At 43.1% G+C, this 26,129-nt stretch overlaps 1 protein-coding gene across 4 annotated transcripts in view; it reads right to left on the bottom strand.

Moving 5' to 3' along the window:
- Positions 1–26,129, bottom strand: part of SEC31B (SEC31 homolog B, COPII coat complex component) — a 2,991,081-nt gene that overhangs the window by 2,190,217 nt on the left and 774,735 nt on the right. For 3 of the 4 annotated variants that reach the window (XM_069610491.1, XM_069610490.1, XM_069610492.1), the window contains one exon: positions 9,294–9,434. In XM_069610491.1, coding sequence (XP_069466592.1) covers positions 9,294–9,434 — 141 coding nt within the window. Of the gene's footprint in view, positions 1–9,293; positions 9,435–22,808; positions 22,917–26,129 lie in introns of those variants that run through there. The other variant, XM_069610493.1, reaches the window with a different exon arrangement.

Raw genomic sequence — 26,129 nt, 5'->3', positions numbered from 1 at the left:
GGTGCATCAGTGAGCGCCATTTTTCCAGTAGAATTTCCACAGACCCATCACATGTTTTGGAGCTCCACCAAAGATGGTTGCTGAAAGACTGGGACCATTGACAAATACTTTCAAAACCTTTTTTTCCCTGCAGCCGAGATGTTTTTATTAATTGATTTGGCAACATGCCATACATTAAATTGATGTTTAATATTTGGATACTGCTCTCTCATTGTCTTGGCTATTGAAACGTGTCTGTCCGTGGCTATGAAGTCGATTTGCATTTCGCTCGATTCTAGATCTTCCAGTGATTTTATAAAACCAAGTTTCTCCATGTCCACTGAGGATTTACATTGGGACACCTGCACGACCACCAAACTCACTATTTTCTTACTTTCCATGTCCTGAAGATGGTAGGTGCAGTACTTAGCAGAAAATCCGCCGCTGTCACACTGTCCAGCGCCGGCTAGCCTGAACCGTTTGTCGGGGAATGTACTTTCAATAGCCAATTGTGCAAGCTTCATTAATAGCAGGGAATAGATAATCACGTTGGTATTTGTAGTATTGCATTTTAGAAATGAAATGTAGTCCCACAAACTAAAAGAAACTCGATAACTTCGTGAAACTAGAGCCACTGAAAAGTAAAGCTGCTGCACACAGTAGATTGCCAGCTGGCAGTTTCCCCAGCATCGGTTGAGCGGACCATGAAAATGCTTTATGTGACTTTTCACAGGTGGCATGTATTTTCAGGTTACTGCCTTGTGTTAGACGAGAAACGCTCACCAATGGCTTTCCACATACTTCCCCTCCCAATGAATGCACACAGTTCAGCATCTTTATAATCTCCATCAAGCTACTGTCAAATACTATGTATTTGGCCTCTTATTACACTGTCATCTGTTAACTCTGTTGTTTCGGACTGAACGGTTGTGGACATATCAACCAAACCGGACACACTATAGTCTTTGTCTGTTTCATCGGTCAATAGTGTTGATGCTTCAGTTTGTCATTTCAACATCTGTTACTTGACGATGGGTAGGAGAAAACATCAATGTGGACTGTTTTTTGGGAGGCATTTTTTTGGCGGGCGTCAATTGTGTCAAGTGGTCATCGAGTAATGTAAAACTAACTTCTATAAATTCAATTGAGTCTTCCTCTGGCGGAGCAGGTGCATTGTAGCAATGGTCCAAGAACACTTTGCTGGAATCGCCGGTCTTATTAAATTCATTTTCTGGCCATTAGACATAGGCATCTCGAGTGTGAACACAACGCGCCTCAATGAATAGTTCCTCCATGGTGAAAACAGTTTGGCAAGCAGCATCTGTCATTTGTATCGCTGTCTGTGTCTGCATAGTCTGTACTCGATTTGGCACCTACAGGACAGATAGGAAAAGGGATGTTCAGTCTAAATCCAACATACAGTGGTGTACAATTGACATAAAAAAAGCATATAATGAAGGCATTAGCACAAAACTTTTTCCAACAATAGAAGTGTTTATAACTAACCTTATTTTTATTTCTTTTCTTTGAAACCTTCTTTACTCTAACATCAGCAAACTGGCGGACCGACTCTGATACACTTTCCTCCGGTTCAATATACGGATCTTGTATACATCCCTACAAAAAACAGTATCCATTTAAAATAAGTCATTGGCATTACACATCTAATTAGACTGATGTTCTTTTATTCAATGGTACTGTCAATGCGCATACCTCTGGCTCTGGAGCAACTGTACGGTCTGTTTCCGGAACAACCGCAATGGATAATGTAATTGTATCGGACGTTGCAGCATCTCCCTGAAAAACAGTACTTGCATTAGTAAGGTCGAAAAGATTGCAAACGGGACAAATACTACAAAGGTACATATCAACAGTAAAGTAGTAAAGAAACATTGTAAAATGCAATGATACGTTGCAAAAATATGATCTGATTATCTCGTCCTATTGAGCTATGATGACCAATACCCCTGACACCGGATCTACTGCGAGGGGTGTTGGCATTGTAGTGGACGCTTCAGCATCTCCCTGAAACAGTACTTTCATTAGTGAGGTCGAAAAGATTGGAAACGGTACACACAATTTGGAAAGACGACAAAGGTACTTATCAACAGTAAAGTGGTAAAGAAACATTGTGTAATGCAATGATACGTTGCAAAAATATGATCACATTATCTAGAATTCCGTACATAAAATCAGTCTGGAACAGAATAGCTAGGTAAGATTATCTGATACGCGCTCCAAGTAGTTGATAACTCCAAGCAACACGTGGATGTTGAATCTTGTTCCTTCATATTCGGTGGATAGCAATGGAGTGGTAAAGGGAAAGTATTATTCGATTTCAAAATTAAAACATTACAAAATGGTATGTAAGGAGACTGAATACTAGAAAATTACACTTATTGAAACGCATAATATAGCATAGTTATCTGTCCCCATAAATCATTTTTCTATGTGTGCTGTACAAAACATGGACTGATGTTTAGCAAAAAAACTCATTATTTCAGCAGCTATTCAATCACATAAATATGGAAAGTACTATAAGTGGCATTTACACCGAAAATACAGGCGTAAAGCTAAATCCTGCAGCGTGACTCACCTGTGGCGGCATTTTCACGAGTAAAGTCAGAATAGCGTTTGGGAGGAATTTCTGAGTTGCTCTCGGTTGATTCCTCTTTGTGTACAAGGATGTGTCGTACATATCCGGTGAGAAGTACAGGCTGCAGATGCGGTATCGATGACCCCTCTTGTCCTCCAAGACTTGGTTGCCTCTACTTTCAAGGTCTTCTAGTGGATATCCGCAACGTCTGACCCATTCTCTTATTCGATCAACAATATTAGGAAATACATGCATTGTAATGCCTTTGGCTTTCTCATGGGTCTTCGAAGGGCAACCAAAAATAGCACATGCAGGCATTGTTGTAAATTCTGCAAAATAAAGGTCAACATTGTTAGAAAATTATTTAGCATGAGCATGTGTGAAAGAATGAATTGGACCATACATTTTTCGATGCACGCTTTCTTTTGGGCACCACAGCAAAACCAGAGCAGCGTGTGCAGCTGTATAATAGGATAAATTTCACAAACGATTAATTGATGTGTTGAAAATCAGAACATGTTACTCGTCCCATGAATGTTCTATCATGCACGAAAAATGAAACATGCTTATACTATAGGCCCGGCCCACGAAGGATGCAATACAATTAGGATACATGTCTTTACCTTGACCAACAAACAGTTGGATTCAGCAAACAGTGTAATTAGTGGAAGGAGACCAGGGAGATGTTCACAGGGAGCACACTGACGAGTTCACTCTAAGCGGTCACAGAGTAGCACGTTCACGAGTTGACTTGCAATGCTCAAAGATGTTCTCATGGTAAACGTACAGTGGTCTACAAAGAATAACAAAAAGAGGTGTTTGTGTGAATAAATGTCGTGGTATTATGTACACTGCAGGGGCGCGGCCTGCTTCAGGGGAGGGCTGCCTGGAGACACGGGGTCTGAGGAGGCCATGTGAACAATGGCCCCTGGGCGTGGGATACCTTTTGAAGTGTACATGTTGTTTGGCACCTTGGCCCTTCGCGCCCCTGACAGCCCCCCATGGCAGCGCACATCCACTGGCGCGAACTGCCTTTGATAGTGGGGGGTGGGATGGATGGGCCGGGAGGCGTGCAGACAAGGCACCGGAACACTGCTGAATGGAGACACACTTGATTCACTAAAAAAATGAAACAACCATAGATAAAAAATATGTTGTGTTTTATTTGGTTTCTTATTTTGATGGCACAAAAATACTACACATTTTATAGGTCTGGTTGCAGCTCGGCGAGGGAAAATCCCGTGTACTGACCACTGTCGCTGGGGAAAGTTTGTCTAATGGCGCCAACGACACAGGCGGGTATTACTCGTCGAACGCGGTGTCCAAGCCTCCCATGAAGCCACCATATGTACGAACAATAGGCCACCAGACGGTACCACCTATGAAAGAAAAAGATACAATCTGTTTTTAAATGACTAAGATAAGTGTATTAAACCTTAGATGTCAATGACAATTCTTGTATACAATGGCATTTTTGCCAGGACAAATGCTAACTAGACACTGCACAATATTGAACGACTTTCATGTGACTATTACTAGAGAATTGCAAGACTAAACGGATAGGACAATGATATCTTGAAGTTACGAGAATATAGGGGACAACCGTGAAATAGTAGTGGCCTAACTGACATCACAACCAGACTACACTTACTCGTTGCTTGGATTACGAGGGCGAACTGTTGCGCGAAGTTCGTGCATAAGCACCATAAAAATATGGTTACCAGACATTTGGTCTAAAAGATTTGGTCGACTGGACAAATGGTCGAACCAATTTGGTCGAAAGCCAAATAGTCGCATTTTTATTTTTACCCCTTTTTTTTGGGGCGGGGGGTCCCCCCCAACCCCTTTTTTTTCCTAAACGAAAAGATAAAAAATACATATATAAATAAAAATTCGACCATTTGGTTTTTGACCAAATTACGTCGACCACTTGTCTGGACAGCTCAAAATACTCAACACGGACCGTGTGAGACAGACTGCCATGAAGTCTGGTAGCTCGGTAAAACATTGCGGCTGTGGATCGCCTTGCGATAAGTAGGACAAGCATCCAGAGTTCTCGGCAGCAGCAGTTCTCCACCTCGGTTGGAATTGACGTGCACAGATTGCAGGTGCACCAGGTGGAAACACTGTCCATGCGACTAGGCCCAGGCTCTTCATCTGTTGAAACGTACGCCCAACTGTTGTCCAAATCCCCATCGTCTACAGAGCTTGCTCTTTCCAGTAATTCCTCCTCTGAATACTCGGGCTTGCACAGGTAGGAAATTATTGTTGCCATTGTATGGTAAAGAAACAAAAATAAATTATAGCGAAGGTATTGATATCTGTTCACACGGGCTACAAGCAACGAAGGTAGCGGACCAGAGCAGAGAAACGAGTTACAGAATACTCAAAGAAATACAGCCAGAGGAACGGAAAAGAAAATCTGCTGTTGTGTGTTGCGAAACGCTCTGTTTATACTTCTCCAGGAAAGAGGATTCCTGCCGTTTCCATGGCGACACGTCAGTAGCTGAGGCGCAGAGAATGTTGACACGAGACGTGCTTTGGCGTTGTGAAATGGGCGGTACGCGTCTAGTCATGTCAGGATCAGGGGATACGATTTAGTGCCGCAAACGCAGGTCACCCAGTGCGATGCAGAAAGTGATAAGATTATCACAAAATGGCCGCGCCCTGCTGCCTGATTTTGCTTGTGTTCAAGAGACGAAAACTCGGACAATGTGCATAGGAAATGTTTGTACGATCGATCGAATTATGGTCAAAACCACATGGCCGAACCATAGGGACGACAACATTTTCTGCCCGAACCATTCCTTTAAGGGTGTTATAAATAACCAATTATAATATGTTTTTGCAGCCGTTTGGCGCTGTGCTCACTCACTCGGCTTCGGTTTTGAGGGTGGAGTCAGACACAGTCGCCTCCTTCCATGGGTCAACACACACTTCCAATCAGGCAATCATGCAGTTGACAAGGAACTTCCCTCCTCTCCCTGCAATTGTCACGGTTGCAAGCGTGCACGCAAGCTGGAGGCACCAAGGCAGTCAACCGCCTAAACGAGCAGTGCAGGACTCCGACGCTCCACTGCTCTCCACTTATCACCTGAGGTTCCCGTCGCTGCAGAGTACTACGGGCTCAAGGAACACAGCCTGCGCCAACATCCACAAGCAAGGTCTCCGGGTGAGTAGATCCAGGCGCCCTTCCATGATTCAGCAGGGCAGGTCGTCAATCCTCATGTAATATGATGTAGATAGTTCACCTCTACATAATCCATGTTTGTACGCAGTGTCAGTGATCATCCTCCTTGGACTACTCATCCCATCCTGGTCGCCAGTATTGTTTTTCATGAAATAACCATTCCTTCAGTGGGTTTGTAGAAACTTTATTCTGAGCTCAAAACATGCTACAGCTACCTCCTAAGGTGAGCACTTCAACTGACTCAATGCTTACATAAACATTCTAAAACACTACATAAACATTCTGGAACACCTAGGCGCTAATGGTAAACAATGAAAAGGAGTAAGCAAACCCCGGAAACCATTAGATGGAACCAACTAATGAAAGCAAGAGGTTTTATTATGGCAAATGGCACCATTGAAACTGACATCCCTGCAGCAGCAACATGGAAAAAGGAGAAGCAGATAAGCATCACAGATTATATATATATTGATCAAAAGATGCTACCATGTGTTGACACATTTAAGGTCACATATCAAGAGAATGAGTGACCACAACAATGGTCATGGCTTTGCAACCCTGTCCAGAGTGTATGCGAGAAATATTCAGAGAAAGTTACTGTAACCAGCGGGCAGAGTCGCCTCAAGTGGTCACACGAACAAGTGAACAGTTCATATGATATCATCAGGAATGATTTAGGAAGAGATGTCAATAGTGTGTGACACTGCGTAAAGACTCAAACTATTCAAACAAATTTCAGGGAACCAAGTCAGATCCGATTTCAAGAATAAACACCTTTTCGACAGGGAAACACAGAATCGAAAAAGACTACTTCGTAGGGAAATAAGAAATGCTCATCTACTACCACCCCTAGAACAAATTGCACTATTAAAAAATCTAAAGAGAAAATATAAAAATTGGATTACTAGCAGGAAAAGCACATTATATCAAAAAGACAGTCAAGCCATGCTAGAAACTGTAAGGCGAAAAAATGCAAAAGAGATGTGGGAGCTGCTTAACTTTGACAGTCGAAAGGTGCACATGTCCATACAACTTAATACTGTATCAGAAACCTCCTCGAAGTCTCACTTCTCCAGGTTATATGCATCATTAGAGCATGATCAATCAAACATCTGTAAAGGTAACAAGTCCTTCCGCCACTATTTTTTTTGACCTTGAAAACTTCAAAATACTGATAGCCTAATTACGTAAATCTCGAGCACCCGGCCCAGATAGGTTATCAAATTTTACACTCAAGCAGAATCCTGACAAATGGGCGGGATCCTTGATATCTTCACGAAGGTGCTCGACACCCAAAGGGTTCCTTTGACATGGCGCAATCCATTATTCCGGTATTCAAGAAAGGCAATAGGCAAGACCCCACCAATTATCGGCCAATTGCCATGTTGGATGTGCCTGGGAAGCTATTTGCCAGTTTGATTATGCAAGATTTTAATAAATGGCTGAGAGAAAACAATCTGTCCGATCCACATTAGACTGGTTTTAGGAAACTGTTGAATACTTCTGTAAATTGAATGATCATTACAGCCATATGAACTCATATGGCCACAACTGGGCAAGCATTATACATGGCATATGTCGACTTCAAAGCTGCTTTCAACTCTGTGTCACGGAACAAGTTGTTGATCAAACTGAAGGAGGCCAGTTGTCCTGAACATCTCCTATGCTATATGCATCAGTTGCATCAGAATACTACTATCCAAATAAGACTAACCCAGGAAGGCCAACTAACAGAAGCGATCATGACTCAACAAGGTCTTAAGCAAGGCTGTCTTACGGCGGCTACATTGTTCAACTTCTTCATTTCCGGTATTACAAAGGAACTATAGAACATCAGAGCCAATGCCCCTCGACTAGGCACAGCTAGAATAATGGCATTATTCTATGCGGATGACTTGATTTTAATGTCTAAACACCAGTTGGGTTGCAAAATCTACTTATCACTTTGGAAAAATACACCAAAAGAAATGACTTAGTGCTCAATGTCCAGAAAACGAAGACCTTATGTATACACCCACCGAGGACAGCCAGGAAACCAAAAACTACCAAATGGTATTTGGACACAAAACTTTTAGAGATGGAGGTCTACAAATATCAGCGAGTAAACATCAGCAACTGCAATAAAGATCAACCTTACTATGACGATATTCAAGCTTAAGTAAATCATGCCATATCTCAAACTAAAATTATGTTACATAAGCATGGAACATTTTCAATCGAACCAGCAATTATTTTCCATTTACAAAAAAATAGTTCCAATAATTTTTTATGGATCAGAGTCAAAACTAGTAAATAAGGAGCAATGGCTCAAAATGGAGAGTTGCTACTGGAAGACCATCTTAAATATACCTAAATCAGTCCTAATAGTACATTTGCGTTATGAACTAGGTTTATCTTCTCTGTATGGAATCTATAAATGGAAAATGTGTTCGATGCACAGGAAATTTTTGGAGCCTGAGAGTCTACCATCTGTACTTCCCATGCTTGCCGAGTACATGAAAAAAAAGACCATCCATTTGCACAAGGCTGGAGAAAACTGTTCAACAGATTTTAGAAGAAGCAGACCTCACTGAAGATACACTTCTTTCTAACTCAATGCGTGAAAAAACAAAGATATTTCTGTGCGACTGGATTACAACTGTGGCCTAGGCAAAAACCTATAAATGTGGCCATATTGCAATATTTTTGGATGAAAAGTTGAAAGAAACAGAGAATTATCTGCTTAAGTTCTGACTAAAGACAAACCATACTACAATTCCGAGTGAACATCCTTTATACCCGAGAAATTCAAGTACGATGAAAACAAATAAAACTTGACGATAGTATTTGTAGATTCATTTGCTGTTCTACTCAAATAGAAACTCTGCAACATCTCGTAAGCGAGTGTCCAAATCTGGAAGACCAGAGATCCTTATTTTTTTGAAGCACTCGTTTGAAAATTGTTGTATAACTACGTCACAAGAGTTATGGAATCTGATACTCCCGACAAGAAATAAGATTCCAGATGGCCACTGTAATATTAATTGATTTTCTTAATTTGACATAGTACAGTTGTACGAATTTGAGACAAGATGTATAGATATTGTAAATCTAAATATAAAATGTAAAACACTTGTAAAGGTTTATATGAAAACCAAAAACAATAAAAAATTAAAAAAAACTCCTCCTCAAATCAGTAGGTCTGCTTGGGCCTAGCTACATCACAACCAGCCGGGCAAGTTATTTTAACAGAACCATCCCTCTTCTCCTGTACTCCCATCATGTTTCATGCCAGGGTGAAACGGCTTTTAATTTTCCCTTCCCATTCAGAAAGTTGCACTTACCTCCTTTTTTACGTATATCTGCTTTCTTTATTTCTTTACATCTCATATTTCTTTTAAAAAAAAGAATACGCGCATTTAAAACAGGTTTGTGTTTTAACTATTGTCACTCCAAAGGGGCATTTTTCGCTTTGAAAATGAAAGTTGAAGTTATTTTCTTCCTTACCATGAGGAAGAGGGAGGAGGGCACTCTTCCTCTTCAGCTTACCCTATTGCTGTGGTCACTGACTTTGATGATGGGCTCATTCTTCCTGAGATCCCACACGACTGCCTTCCCACTGGGGTGAGCAGAAGATAGTATATGTTGTACTTGACGATTCCAAGCCACAGTACAGATGTCTTCAGAAGGCTGAAAAAAAGAGACAATGAAAACTCAAATAAGCGTTAAATTTGGATCACATCAGAAACAAACACCAGCTGCCAAAAGAACATTTAATTATGTCACTACCAATGGCAATATCATAAACCTGAAATGTTCCAGACCGAAATTAAGATACCTTTTGCAGGGTAAAAATGTAATTATAATGTGTGCTAGATTAGATGTTTTAGGATTTAACTGTTTGCCAATCATGCTGTACCAAAATGTACCTATTCAGAAGTATTAAAATGTGCCACACGTAAAAAAAAAACAAAAAAAATTGCTCCAGTGTACTAAAAGCAGTAGGGTGGATTGTTCGCAGAGATGAGTTGGAGATGCAAATAAAAAATTAAGTGACATTATGTCAGAAGATGCAGCTGTAGAAACAAACCATGGGCGCCGGATGCCTGGCGACACCTCCCGCTACGCGATTAAGGCTCAGTATTGTTGCTGCTACAAGCCTGAGAGAGCCCCCCCCCCCCCCCTCGAAGACTATCCAGGTTTATTAAACGCTTGATCTCCGATAACTCCTAGCAATGAAGAAGGTGTAAAAGAAACAGCAGGCCAAACATTAAACGTTTCAATGACTGCATTGTTACTTTGCTTGTTCAGTTTCGGAAATCAGTGCGTTTCCACAGCTGTAAATTAACTTGTGAAAGCAGGAACTGGTAGAGAAACTGCAATCACGGTGTGCCGCCGAAAGCAACCTACCACGCATTGTTCGATTAAATAATAGGCGATATGCAACACATACCTTCTCTCTCATGGCGAGAAGAGATCCACGAGGACTGTTCATGGAGTTTCATGGGCCCAGCACATACTGGTGGCAGGCCCCATATGTATGGAGTGTGGCAGAGCTCACAACAGCATTGCGAAGGGCAAGATGACTGACGCCCTTCTTGATAGATTGCCCCAAAGGGTTCAGCTGCAAATTCCCGAATAAAGACATGCATCTGAGGAGGGACGTCATTTCACCAAAATGCCTGGGGTAGCTGGAAGTGACACCACACGACCCCTGATTGTGATGCCATTTAACCCTACCCCCAAGTGACATCACGGGAAGTGATGGCACACAACCTTTAACCCCTTGACAAAATAGGAAGTGGCATCAAATAGCATTGTTCTTCAGTACACTAAGAAACATAAGGTTACGTAATCACTGTAATATGATCTACATTTCATACAAGAATTGATCACCACATGTAGCGTTAATATCAGTGTGTATAGGCCCATATTAACAAAATACTGTGAATGTAAGCAGATGTCCAACACAACAACCTGGACTATTGTACATTACTCGGGCTAAACTGCAGACAGAGCATCTCGAAGAGGCCTAAACCCAAAGCGCAGACATCCAGTGCCTGCCAAATGTCTGGCCACAGATTAGAAATGGCAACTGACCAACGCAAGTCCACACAAGTCCAACCAGAAAAACGATTGTCTGCAGGGTTGCCCAGAGCTGTGCCAGTGGTTATGAATGATTTGAAACCTTCCAGCCATCACCTTAAGTAACACACCGTTTTCTTTTTGTTAGATGGGAGATAGAGGGAAAGGATGTGTTGCAGGTCACAGTAACTGCAGAGTTTTTTCAAATTTTAAAATGTAAACCGCAGCGCCATGACATTACCCCTAGAAAAGCCTGCTAGGCCTACAGACCTAGTCTAGTCCTCACTGATGATGCCCAATGAGGCTAAAACATGTCTGAGGATGCTTGTGGTGTCGTGCAGAAGGGATGTGACCTCGCAGTTCTGGCTGGGCTGCCCCTTTTGGGGTGGGAACAAACCTGATTTGCATATGGCCTTGCCCCTCCTGTAGTGGCTTGGTAGGCAGAAAAACTACGGTCTGGAGGGTTGCACAGAGCTGTGCCCGTGGTTATGTATGAATTGAAACCTTCCAGCCATCACCTTTCTGTTTTGCTTATTTGGTAAGTAACCCTCAGTTTTTTGGTTAGATTGAAGATAGAGGTGAAGGATGTGGTGCAGGTCACAGTAATTAGTGTTTTTTTTAATTTTAAAATATAAACAGCATCAGCTCCATGACATCACCCCTTGAAAAGGCCCATTTTATTATTTTCTTTGGTCTTTTATATCTTGCTTGATGCCAGCCTCCTCCCCCATCCAAGCACTGGAACAAGGACTGAGCCCATGTTGCAATGCATCCTCTTGTTCCCAAAGCAAGGGCGTTGCCCCCGAGTGATCCTTCCAAATATAAAGGGCTGCTGCCATCACTAGGCAAGGTTAGACGTTTGCCTATATGTGCAAAATGTTAGAGCAGCAAAATGCTGCTTTAACTCCACACACGTTTAATGTATACTGCCTTGCCCATGATCGCACCGGCCCTGTACACTGCAGGCTGGCACTGACAGCAACAGCAGAGAGACCAGGCGGCTCTGAAGGTTGGAGTAAGGCCTTGGTCATGCTCACGAGTGGCATCATGCGCGTGCTGTGGCAGCGCTGGCACGTGTCTTATGGAGCAAGCACCGCACGTGCCATGGTTGCTCTGTCTTCTGTGCGTCATTAATCAGGGATGGACTGACTTTCTCGTCTGGCTCTGAAGTAAATTCCAGGCTTACAACAATATTCAAAGGGACGGGACCAAGTCGTGGAGAAAGCGCTGGTGTGGCTGCTGAACATGGAGAAAGCAGATGATTAATCAGGTGAGACAGACAACCCTCCACTTCCCCCAGCTCTGTGTCATACCCTTGTCCCTGACGCTGCATTTATAATGGGTGTCCCTGGCTGCCCAGATCGCTCACTACTTTATGAACTGAGGGAAATAAATAACTCGGTCCGAGCCCCATTTAATTTTTGTCAAGCAGAACGTCTTTTTTGTAAATAAATGTAACTGGGTTTCGCCATGTTCTACTAAACCAAAGGCCTGGCCAAATGACTCTCAAAGTTGGAATCAAAATTTGCTGTGCATATAGGCAGTAATAGCCTTGAATTATGCTGTGGGTGGTGATACAATTATAATTGAGTCCACAGATAAGGGAAGCAGTCCTGTGTGATGCTGCGGATAGCAGTCCTGGACTTCATGTAGGCCATGTGATGAATCATGAGAACATTTATTTTGTTTTGGAAAGCACCACCTATAATCTGAGTGGGGAGCAATGGCGTATGCGGAAGAACACAATTGTTGTCAGTGTTTGCTTATTGACCCCACCCAGTGACTACCCAAGGCCATGCTAAACCTTGACCTTATGGCCATTCTCACCCACTTCCTGCCCACAACGCATCCACTCCTGGGATGTCTTTGAGCTCGCTTTACTCAAGCCTTACCATACAACTTTGCACTTTTAGTGCCTGCCAATGTTTTTTGAAAGCAGTCTTCTGAGTTATTGACTTAATTTGAGCTGTACATGCACTAAAGATATAATAAAAATGTCTTACCATGCCTGCCTACAGCCAATCAATTTAAAAGCACTATGCTGTCCTTCACAGAAGTCCTGTTAAAAACAACCATTGGCAAAGCCAACAGTTTGGACTTGTGTATAGGTATTAGGCCTACATTTGCCAGGCACTGCAGTTATATACTCAGGTACTTGCACCATTTTGCACCTGCTACCATCAATGGCCAGTTAATATCACAACAGCAGTGCATGGCAAATGCATTTCCCATGCCTACAAAAAGGCCAAGCTGTTGGCATTGCCAATGCTTTTTTCTTGCGTTTTGGTGGAGTGGCGCCAAATCTGGCAGGGCACCTGGTGCTGCTGTTTTGAGCTGCCCCAAATTCGTATGTGGATTTCTTTTTTTGCATGCTGGCCTAGAAGTCAGCCCCTACTGCGCGGCAATTCTCACATCGTGAACACAAGGCTGTGGGAGGTGTGGTTGGTGGGAGGGTGTGCAATTGAATGAGAGTGAAGCTGGCAAGCGCCAACAGCTGTCTTCAGCCCTTTATCCTGGGAGCATGCTTTTACATGATTCAGTTCTTTAAAAAAATAAAATAATGAAAGTTCATCTTTTTTTAAATGTGTAAGTGGGTTTTGTTTCATTAAGTTTTTTCTACTTCTCAAATATTAATTCTCAGTATGTGTCCTTCCTCGTTTTTGACATGCCACTTGGTAGAGTTACACAAATGTGTTTCTAATGTTTTGAGCAACCTATTTTAACATTTTAAGATATATACATATCCACCTGTTGTCATTTCTCCTCTAAAGTGTTTCCATAACCTTTTATATTGTATATTGGCTGATTAACATGAGCCTCAGTTGTTTCCCAGAAAATCAAACCAAATGTTTTACTACGTTTGGTGGGGGGGATTGTTGTTCCTATAGTATCATTGACTTGCTTAATAAACCTGTATTTATGAAACACAGAGGCTTTAATTTGACTTCTGAAACTGAACACTGAGCTGACGGGAGGGTGAAGAAAGTGCAATGGGATCCATCCACAGCAGAAGACGTGAGCAATGTGTTAGGTAGAGGTAATGGATTTGCTGCAAATCGGTAACACAATGAGGACGGTTGGTTGAGAACGGTTAGGATCTGGAGTGGGGTGGGAGGGCGTCAATCTGACTGTTTGCCTATGGTGGCAAAATTAATTGCACCGGCCCTGCATTTATTTGCTTGAGGAAGCAACAGATGGTTTACTTCAAAGGCAGAGGGCAACTTCATGTAAATAAATGATTTAACCATGCGTCTATCTGCAGTGTGTCTCTGATGCAGGACTGGCAGATCTGAGTCAGGGCACACAATGCCCAGGCAGGATTGGTGGCAGAAGCTACTGTGGCACACCACCTCATCACAGGCCCAGTGGCTCACTGATGTGCAAAGCAGATGAGAAACACTGATGACATTTGCATTCATGCTGTGCTGCCACCGAGTACTGCATGCTGCTCTTATCCATTCCCAGCTAGCTAGACCTAGCCCCACACACTGCCTGTTGCTACAGTACTGGGTATGAACTGCATAGACAGCCCTGCCTCTGAACCCAACTATTCAGGCATTCTTCAACAATTTACTGCCAAACTGTTAGGGATGTTTTTCCTGTATCCTTGGTATTTCTCCAGCCAACGAGATCTAGATACCAGGTGAGAAAAGCTGTGGCACATTTAGCTGCATTTACAACTGCCTTTTTAGGTGCAACACAGATATCTGCACACGTGGGAATTTATCAGACAATGATTTTACATGTCCGACGTGTCAAATACTACCATGATATGTTCTGGAAATGACACCGATTTCAAGGTATTGCTATATGCACTGTTTTCGGTATGATGAGTCTTAGATTGAAAGAATGGGAGATTTAGTTTGCCGTTAGTGCATGCCTCAGATGAACTAAGCGTAAAAATAGATATACAACTTTAAAATGTCAAAGTGAATCCTAGAAATGTCCATTAAGGTTAAACCTTTGCTCATGTTTGTGGATGGGGTGAGATTTGCTGGTTAAATTGCTGCCCATGAAATCCTAGCTCTGCTTCATCACCAAAAATGTGTGATCCTGAGCAAATCCTTTCCTGGTGCCTTAGCAAACAGTATTAAGTGGTATGGAAAAATACTGGAACATTTTGGACTAAACCCTACCCATCCGTTTATTAAAAACAAACAATATTGGCTACCCTAGAATGGCCACACACCACTGCCCACAAGAGTGAACACGCCTGACCCTGAAGTGTTGGGGAACAATGGGGCACATACAGTCAGTAGGCCTTGATAAACAGAGCAGGTAGTTTACACATGCCTGACCCTGCTGTGTAGCATTCGTTTTTTTATCAGGTTGTTAAGAACAGCTGAAGCCAAATTGTCTCAGGACCACACAGTCAATATGGGAATCTAAGGCTTTTTTCTATGTGACGTGTTCTCTGTGCTTCAAGTTTATAGACGTTAAGAGGCGACCTGTAGCAGTCAAGAATGACATGAATATGACCTAAGAGGGCTCTGGGGACTAAAGGTATCAGCACACTAAGCGTTGAAGCCCCTGGTACTAGTATAAAGCAGATTTCTCAGAGTCCCTCTCCAGTAGGGAGCAACCTAATAGAGTGGAACGCACAAATAAAAGGAATTCCCTTCCTCCAACCCCCTGCCTCTTTTTCCAGTGACCATGGGGTCACAAGGCCAGGTCTAGGGATAGCAGAGCAGAGGGGGAGCCAGGGGTAGCAGCTGCTACCCTTGGCAAACCCCAAATGACGACCCTGCGTGAGGATTTGAATTTGAATAGCAGAACGTGCACCACAGCTGGTTGAGGCTTCTAATTCAAGAACACGCAAGAGGATAAAATGCTCCTGCAGCCTCAGTTTGGTGTGTTGGGTGTTAGTAGCAAAACACCATTACAAGCGGAGGCATGGTGAGTGAGAACAGGACAGCGGAGGCAGGTACAGCAAGGCAGAGGAAAGTTGGAGAGCGCCCTGGAGGTAAGAAGAGAGGAAAGCTGGTGATAGGGGTTTAGAGCATAGAAGCGCAAGAACAAAAAAAGGGAGAAACAAACTCAAAAGGAGAAAGGACGTAGAAGACCCGAGGAGTAAAGGAGTATAAGAGGTGGTGTTAGGGAGAATTCTCGGTTTAGGCTGAATTTCCTAACCTAGTGAGTCCCCCAGCAGCTTTGCTGGATTTCTGGAGTTTGTTTTTTTCTCCTGCCAAGAGTGAGACTATTTTCCTCATACTCTTGGACATGATTTGAGGGGGTTCCTTTGACTGTTAATGTGTTTCATGGGCTATGGGGTCTTTTACTCCATATGGTCTCATGTGTTTTTACTATATGTGTTACACAGCACCCTCAGTGCAGTGACACAGGGGTGTCATAGTGACACCCCACCATAGACTCCATACCCTGGGACTGACTACTGTCTCCCAGGGCATGTAAAGTCACTAGTCCCAAATTATGAACAGAAACCGGTACAAACCATCATATTGTGGACGTACTGGTCGGGGCAATTCGATTGCCCCGGGGTCTGTTATTCGGGGGGGCATGTCTCCGTCCCCCCTGATCGAGTTTTGGCTGGTGGCAGTGGATACTACTTTTTATATTCGACCGCGAATATATCTCTATGGGATTTTCCCATTGTTCGAGGCTACCAACTTTAATTATTTAATTCCTATAGCCTTGAACATACCGCCGGGTTATTTTTTTAATATTAATTCACCGGTTGGTATTTTTTGCCAGAACTCGATTCTAAAATGGCGTTTGTGTTCTCTTCTGTAACTCCAACCCAAGTCGAGCCCTTTGTTCCACTTTTTGGCGGGCTTCTCCACAGAAGCCTCCAAAAGTGGTGCCACTCTGTCTGGGTACCACAGGGGGTGTGGGAGGGGGTTTAGGCACCCTGGACTGAGTTGCCTTGGCAACTCAAGTCGCACTCTTGTGTGATTGGCCCAAGTGGTGAGCCGGCCAGCTCACCACTTAAAATGTTTGATTGACAGCTAGGCTGAATGAATGGGGGTTTCTTGCATAAAAGCAGGGCTTTTGGGACTGGAACTCAGAAGTCGCCACAGGACCCGAGAATCCGAAGAGGGAGAAGCTGAGCCGACCTGCAACGAAGACACCACCGGTGGAGCCCTGCTGAACCGTCTCACCACTTCCCGACGAAAGAGCAGATCTTCTTGGCAGAGAGTCACTTCCCCTTGAGCTGGTGGGGACAACCAGTTTGCTTTCCTTTTCGCCTACCAGGACGTCTAGTGGTCGAATTGCCCGTGCCAAGCACCCCGGCAACCTGATAGCCACTTAACACTGAACCGCGAATAAAAGGACCACTCCTTTGAATCGAGAAACTCCGCGGCTGGTTTCTTCCCTGGCAGTACAACGACCCCCTGCTTTCCTCCCCGACAAGATCTTCTCTTCTGCCGGACGAAGCACCAACTCGTAACCGCTGCCAGGAACAACTTCCCCCGCTGGAGTGTTCTCACCATTTCAAGGTACTGTGTCCGCCTGGCCTCCCTTGCTATAGATTGCTACAAGGTGACAGTAAATCCTGAACCTTCTAAACTGGGCTGGCCTCTTGACCATCTAACTGGTCCCTTTCTGTTGGTCCAACTTATTTCTGAACCTTCCAGACTTTTGTGCACTTTTCAACCGTGTGACCTTGGACACATTTCGTTCTGATCCCCTTAAAGTGGATCCGGCTTTCTGAACTCTAACTTCACGGTTTGATTCTGCCTTCCTCTCTTGCTGTGTTCTTTTGAAAGTGTTGGGATCTGTTTCAATTTATGCTCTGCCTTTCTCTACCTTTTAAACCGAATTATTAGAGTGCCATCTGCGTTAAGCGCTCACCGCTGTCTGAAAATAAGGGGGGGCTTTACTTAAGACTTGTCTAATATTCTTCTAAGGGAGTGTATATGTTTTAGTAACTGTTTTTGAACTTGCTTGAGATTAGTGCCAGTGTGTTTTCTTAGATGTGTTTTTAAATAAATAATTATATATCTTTTACACCAAAGCTCTGGTCAGTGTTTGCTTGTTCTACTGTGTGTACCTGCCCTATTGTGTATGCTCTGTATACTGCCCAACTCTTCTTGAGAGAAGTCTGACTGCTCAGCCACAGCTACCAGGTAAATCTTGGTGGTGACTGCTACCAATTGGGTTTACTGCTAACTCCTGTAGTCTTAAACTTTTTGCAGTGGTCCCTAAGGGAACTGCACAGGTTTCTGCCTAACAAGTGGCATAAGGCAGACATCGAGAGAGGGGATCGGATGGGGTCAGGGGGTTGACCCGTCCAGAGGGACATGAACCCCAGAGTTGGTGTGGGGGAGACGAGGCGGGCACCTGTCTCCGGCCTGCATGGAGCTGGCGTGTATATTAGTACCTCTTTGCCTGACCCGATGCCTGACATCGTCTGTACTGGCCTCTCTTCTCTTTCAAGTTGTACCCAATAGACTTCAATGGCCAGCATGCACCTGATTCAGACGCCTGGGATGGTTCCTCGGAGAGTGGTTTGGGTGAGGTTCGGAAGACCAAAAAGGTGAGTGCAGCAGGTGGAGGACTTGAAGGAGACTTTTGGCGTCTTTGGAGAGAGTGACGGTAAGGTATTGAGATTGTAAGGGTGGTACCAATTTGGCAGTCATTTATAACGCGCCTGTTCACAAGTTTTTCTAGGCGCGACAAGACAAGGGAGGGAAACGGAGGGAGGATAAGACAAACAATCTTACTAGGCCTTGTGTCATTCAGATCTTGCAAGTGCAACAACGCCATCCCATCCCCTCTCTCGATGTCTGCCTTATGCCACCACTTATACTCCTTTACTCCTCGGGTCTTCTACGTCCTTTCTCCTTTTGAGTTTGTTTCTCCCTTTTTTTTTGTTCTTGTGCTTCTATGCTCTAAACCCCCATCAACAGCTTTCCTCTCTTTTGGCGAAGGGAGAAGGGGAAGTCTCAGGGAAAGGGAAAGAGGAAGTGCAGCCAGGGCAGTGTAGTGCTGGCTAAGGGCAAGGAAGCAGGAGATTGTAGAGCTTACAGTTACAGCCCTTAAGTGCGCGGAAGGCCCGGAGGAAGTGCGTGGGAGACTGATCATGGAGGAGCCTGGTACCCAGTGAGACTCTCAGGGTAACCAAGCAACCAGTCGGTGCTGCAGGCAGGTGGTCAGCAGGGGAGGGAGAGCGAGAAAGCAGAGGAGAAAAAGCAGGTCTTGAGCTGCTTCCCAGAACTTCAGGTGGTCCCGCTCGAATTTGAGAGGGCCGTGGAGGCCCTTCCAGAGGGAGGCATATGGAGAGGAGAGATCTACCCCCACCCTCTGCCTGAATAACCTTCTGACCCTCTAGTTGGAGGTAGCGGAGTGAAGGGCTCGAGAAGGAAGGCATTTTGGAAGAGAGAGAGAGTTGGATGTAGTGCGGGCCATGGCCCCAGAAAGCCTTGTGGATAATGCAGAGGGTCTTGAACTTGATTGTTGCAGCCACAAGGAGCCAGTGGAGAGATTTTAGGGCTAGAGAGATAAGGTCCCTGGGCTTGAGGCAATGGATAAGTCTCTCAGTCCTGTTCTGGATTAGTTGCAGAGGGCGAGGAGTAGAGGAAAGAAGGTTGAGAAAGAGGCTGTTGCAGTAGTCCAGCCATGAGAGAACCAGAGCTCTAGAGACAGTGAGCTTCAGGGGGAACGTGAGAAAATTATAAGTTACTCACCGTAGTGAGTGACTTTAGCTTGTGACCTTGTAGGAGTTGCATAGCATTATTTCTTTCCACCTAGATTCAAAAATCTTGCCAAAAAGTCTACTGTTCGCTGTACTCAGCGTGTAGTTCCTTAAAAACTACATTTCCGTGGTGGCTTGGCAGCATTTAGATCCCTTGCATTTAGATCAGTGCCGGCGCGCAAGCAGAGGCTGGTTTTTGCTGGTTCACGCCATGTACCGGCGTAAGATTTTTCCTCACGCTGAGGGATACAGGTGCAATGATTTGCACAATGCGGCAGACCAGATCAACTGGGATAAATGCGGATATGGGAGTCATTCCCACAGAGCAGGTAACCTCTCCTATGTCTGAACCTTAGTGCCACCAACACGGTCCGCATTGCCAGAGACTGCGGCGGCCGCTAATCCACGTTTCTCCACCAAATCTATTCCAGTAACTACAGCTTATAACAATAATTGCGAGCAAGTATATTCCGCTGATGATTCGAGACGTGGGGCCTCTTAAAAGCATGCTCTAAACACACAATCTCTAATCAAACACTCAGTGGATGTAGCCGACTACATTAAGATGCATAAAATTAACTTCTGTCCCATTACAGAATCCTGGCTACATGAGCCTGCAGGACCCACATTAACACTCGCCCTGCCCACAGAGTTCGATATTTTGAGAACAGATTGTGGCAAAGGGATTGGTGGATGGGTAGTCCTATTATACCATAACTCAACATATTGGGAAAATTGATAACATCTGTTAAGAAAGATTCCCATTTATGCTAGAGACCTGGCACCATTCACATCCAAACTAATCAATGCCTCATTCACCTCAGGTATAGTACCTAGCAACCTAAAGGAATCTTGGGTTCTACCCTTCCTCAATAAACAAACCTTGGACCCTACCATCCCTACAAACTAAAGGCCAATTACCACAGTCCCATTCTTACTGAAGATACTTGACAGGGTAGCTTACCTACAGATCCAGGAATACTTAGAGACCAACCATCTCCTAGGGACTCGCCGATCTGGGTTTAGACCTAAACACAGGAACGAAACGGCGTTCATTGATTTAAAAGCACAGATTGATGAACTCGACGACAAAGGGAAAATTGCCCCGTTACTACTGTTGGACCTATCAGCAGCGTTCGATCTGGTTGACCATAGAGTACTATGCAATCACCTTGCCTTAGCAGCCCATTTCTCTCAGAACGCTGTTACTTGGATACAATCATTTATAAATAACAGGACAATGAGAGTCTTCTCTACATCAGAAGCAGCTGACCCCATTCCCATTACATGTTGAGTCCACCAAGGGTCTTGTTTATCACCCACCATGTACAACATGTTCACAAAGTCTTTATCCGATGATCTGGGTGTCACCTACACTAACTATGCATATGACACCCAGATCCTCCTCCCATCAACGGGTATTTATGACACTGATGTATTACTAGTGAACAACATTTATCTAATCATTCAGGCATGGATGGCCACTCACGGCCTCTGCCTGAATGACGATAAAACGGAGCGGCTGATCGTAGGATCCACAGCAAACCTGAACAAACTGAATACAGATTACACCGCCTTCAACATTGATGGAAACAAGATACCAGTGGCTAAAGAGGTAAAAACATTAGGTTTTTATCCTGACTCCACACTGAACTTACATAAACAAGTGAACGGCACGGCCTCAGCCACTGGTTATACGGGGGAAATCGATCAGGGCTTGCAAACCTTTGCTCTCTAAGGAGAGCTGCATTACCCTCGCCAGAGCGTTAATCTTGTCCAAGCTGGATTATTGTAACAGACTTTACTTAGGAGCAACTAAATATGTTCTCAATAAATTAAAAACTCTGCAAAACAACACACTTAGTACTGCTCTCATATCGGAAACAAGAATACAGCATAAATGGCTGCCGATCAAGGATAAGATTCAACTCAAAACTATGTCCCTCACAAATAAATCCTTGAACCATGCTGCCCCCCTATACTTAACAGAAAAATTCAACTTCAGATCATCAACATGGGTCACCAGGACATCTAACACCCTTGGCTTGATAGTCCCCAGATACAAACTACAAAAGTCAGGGGGGGGATCAGTTTCCCAGTTATGACTGCACAGCTATGGAACTCGCTCCCTTTCCTTGAAGACTACCAAGTCATTCTCGAACTTCAGAAGTAAATCAAATGGCTAACTGAGAAGCACTAATGTCAATAACAGAAGTCCATTACCGTCGAGGTCTTCTACTGTATATTTATCCCTGTACCTCCAAGTTTGATCCATTGCTTGTAACTCATTGTCTTTATTACTGTCCGATTGCATCTCTTTGCAATTCTGTATTCCATGATCTTGCATATCTGTAACCCCTCTGTCTAATGCGCCCAGATACCTGCGGGTTAAGGTGCTATAGAAATAAATAAAACAAACAAACATGTGTAATTTTCCCTCCAGTTGTGAACCCTCCAACTTTTTGCTGTTGTCTGACAAGCTTAGCCTGACGTTTGCCAGTGGAGCACAGCCTTCTGCAGCACTCTGCTGGGTTTTCGCTCACTTTGGGAAACTGACATGCCCTTAAAGTCAGTCAGTACTGGGAGACTTTGTTTCCCTTAGTCCTTTCCAATGTAGCAACTTTTCGGCAACATGTTACTAGTGCCCAAAGTACCTTACAGTACAGTGCGCTGGAGTCTTCCTTTTGTTTTCAAAGGCCCTAGACTCCCTCAAAAGGATTGTTTGGTACAAGTACAGATGTGCCTTGGACAGGGCTGGTGGCAGCTTTGCATATTTTTAACACACGCTGGAGACCAAGTAATAATACTGGGTCACACAACCGCTCTCATATGGGGCCCAAGATGGGCACGTATTTATATCTGATTCACGACAATATGTTCAAGTATCCATAATATACCATACTTCTTAGAGAAAGGAAGATGAGTCTTTCTGATTCATATCAAAAATAATTTATCCATAGTAGTTCAAACAAAAAGCTATCACTAATAATCCTTAGTGAGGAAGCAGTTGCCACAATCCACATGTATTAGACTAAAAAAGCCAATGCATTTCGGAAATTAGTTCCTTCATCAGGGCGAGTCTAATTATATAAGTCCAGCAAGCAAGTATATAACATAACAAATGCAAGCGTGTGACATAAATTCATATAATGGTGACAATTCAAACGAAACACACATTGAAAAAAATGAATGAAAGGAAACATACGAATCAGTAGATGTTACATCATGGGTAAATATCAATAGCAAAAAAGAAAAAAGAAAAATGCCGTAAGTGGTTTATAAGGTAAATAAATGAAACCAAAGAATATTAGGTGTGGATTTACCTCATTGGTGTGGTCAGTGGTGAAAAACAGAACGTCCTGCGTTCATGCCCACTCAGCAGTGGGTTGTAAATGACATTATGCACAAAGGCATGGAGAAAATCCACTCGTGCTTACAAGGAAACCAATCTGTGGATCATAAAAGATCCAATTAGATACTGTGTTTTACACTCATACTCGGTCAAAGAGAAGGATTGTAATCAGATTCTTACCTTGTAATACACAGAGAGAAACGATCCTCCACTGTGCAGCTGCAGGGCAGTGACAGACTGCAGTGTGAAGCCGTTGTCTAGGCAACGGTTCTTTTGTTTAGCATGTGACCACCTCGTTTCTGTGAGATGCAGGTGGTCACAATTAATGATGTAAAATCGGCCAGGGCCCACAAAAATGACAAACCAAATATTTATGGGGCATCATCAATAGGTGCCCATAATTGTAATGATAAAATCCGAAAAAAATTAAACATTAGAATAATGAAGATAGAAAAAATACTGTCACAGGTCCTGTGGCTGTCTGGTCACAAATACTGCTGTAAATTCGACCAGGGCCCCCAAAAATAAAAAATGAGGTATTTATAGGGCATCACAAATGGGTGCCCATAATTGTAATAACAAATTCCCAAATTAAAAAAATTATGAAAAAACAAAGTAGTAGTGATGGATTTATGCAGGTAGTCACAAATAATGATGTAAAATAGGCCAGGGCCCCCAAAAATAAAAAATGAGGTATTTATAGGGCATCACCAATGGGTGCCCATAATTGTAATGACAAAATTCCAAATAAATATATGAAGTAACAAAGTAGTAAAGATAGAAAAAATACTGTCACAGGTCTTTAAGCTGTCTGGACAGCAAGACATAACGAAATTAAGCTAAGGTAATAGTAAGACTATTCAAACGTAGATGAGCAGTTGAAGTACAGTCACAGTGCGTAAGGTGTCGCCTAGGGGCGGCACCTTGGGTCCCAGACATACGTCCGGGACATGCACTAGGGCTGTTACTAGAATGCTCCAAACATGATTAGACAAAAGGCAACATACGCCAGACAATAATTAAGAAAATAAAGCAAAAAAGGCTACATAAGGTAGAGTGATTCGAACAAGTTAAGCTCAACGGCTGTCAACATGTGGAAATGTAAAAAAAAAAACAGTATCCAAATGTTCAGAACATCTTTCACAAATTACTCTGAGCATCATATAGAGTAGCCAATGCAATCAAAAAGTAATAATTAGAGCACAGGGCAAAGAGACCCCTATGTATGAAAACATGTTAAAGTATACAACTCAAGCACAGAAAGAACAGTAGAAACAGTAAAGTCACAAGAGGAACAGTAGAGACCCTTATGTGTGAAAACATGGCAAAGCATACACCTTTAACACAGGCAAAACAGTAGTATCACAATCAAATATAACAGTGGTAATTGATCTCCTCATTCAGACCGCTCGGGACCAGACTACAGAGTTTATCAATCCAAAATGTCTCTCTGCGATTGAGGCGCAGACCTAAATCTTCATGAGGATTATTTCTTGCGAGTACCTCCAGAATCAGAAACTTAATCTGTGAAAGATTGTGATTGTTCAAGGCCCAGTGGCGAGCTACAGCCGAATTAGGGTTGGAATTACGGATACATGACCGGTGTTCGTTCCATCTGATTTTGGCTGCTCTAGTTGACTGGCCGACATAGTATTTTCCGCAAGGACATTTAATGCCATATATGATGTTGGCAGTGTCGCATGTGCCAAATGTCTTGAGGATGATCTTCTTACCTGTGCGTGGATGGAAGATTACATTGCCTTTAATGACGGAATTGCAATTGATGCAGTGTAGGCAGGGAAACGTACCAGTGCGTTGTGTGATAATTTTTGTTCAATGGAGGTCTTGTATGTACAAGTTCGTCCCTGAGATTCCTACTCCTCTGGTATGCAAATACAGGTAATTCAGAAAACAAGTTTTGTACTCTTATGTCGTTTTTGAAAATGTTCCAGTGTTTCTTAATTGTTTGTTTGATTTTATTGCTCTGGGTAGAGAATTTTGATACATATACTGGTGATTTAAGGTCCCTTGTTGGTTTCTTGGGAGTGGATAGTAAGGTTTTACGGTCAAGACTGTTGACCCTTTCAACTGCAGAATCCAGTTCTTCTTGATGGTAACCTCTTGCAAGAAATTTCTCTTTCATAGCCAGTTGCTGTGAAATACAATCCTCGGGTCACTTACAATCTTTTTGACTCGAAGAAGTTGACTAAATGGCAGGTTCCTTAGTAAGCTAGGCTGATGGAAACTAAGGCGGTGTAACAGATTATTGCGATCAGTTGGCTTCCGGAAAAGGGTGGTACTATAACCATTGTCTTTCTTTATTATTTGTACATCTAGAAACGTAATCTTGTCCCGTGATGATTCCCTAGTGAATTGAACTCGTTGGTCAATGTTATTAAGGTGCTCAAAGAAGTCATCAAATGCTGTATCTGTGCCTGTCCAAATGCCAAAAATGTCATCTATGTATCGAGTCCACATGTAGATATCCTTCTTCCATTCCGGTTTGTTCAAAATGTGGTCCGACTCGAATTTGTACATAAAGCAGTTGGCGTAAGTCGGCGCCATAGTTGCGCCCATGGATGTACCAGAGACTTGAAGGAAAAACTGGTTATGGTATTGAAAATAAGAATTTTCAGCAATAAATTGCAGAAGGGTTAGAATAAATTCCTTTTGGGCTCGAACATCCGGTGATTGAAGTAAAAGCCATTCTACTGCTTCAATTCCAAGGTCGTGTGGTATAGAAGTGTATAGACTTTTGACATCTATAGTAAACATCAGATGATCCTGTTGGAAAGTAATATTGTTAAGCTTCTGTAAAAATTGAGTTGTGTCTCGAGTATAAGTAGGGGTTTCTTGAATTAGGGGTTGTAGGAAAAAATCAATGTAAACACCAAGTGGCTGGTTTATACTGTCCATTCCTGCGACAATGGGTCTGCAAGGGGGTTTGATAGGGTCCTTATGAATCTTTGGCAGAGTGTAGAAACTCGCAATTCTCGGATGTTCATTGAGCAGGAACTTATGTGTATGTTCATTTACCCAATTTAGTTCGAGTGCTTTGTCCAGCAGAATAACTAAGTTCTGTTTGATTGAGATAGTTGGATCATGATCTAGAGTGGCATATGTGGTCTGATCTTGAAGTTGTCTACTGCACTCCGAATCATAGTCTCTTTGCCCTGTGCTCTAATTATTACTTTTTGATTGCATTGGCTACTCTATATGATGCTCAGAGTAATTTGTGAAAGATGTTCTGAACATTTGGATACTGTTTTTTTTTACATTTCCACATGTTGAC

This window comes from Ambystoma mexicanum, chromosome 8 (assembly GCF_040938575.1).
Source record: "Ambystoma mexicanum isolate Mex_15411 chromosome 8, UKY_AmexF1_1, whole genome shotgun sequence".
Lineage (NCBI taxonomy): Eukaryota > Metazoa > Chordata > Amphibia > Caudata > Ambystomatidae > Ambystoma > Ambystoma mexicanum.
The sequence above is the reverse complement of the archived record's forward strand: the minus strand, read 5'-3'. Positions and strand labels throughout refer to the sequence as shown.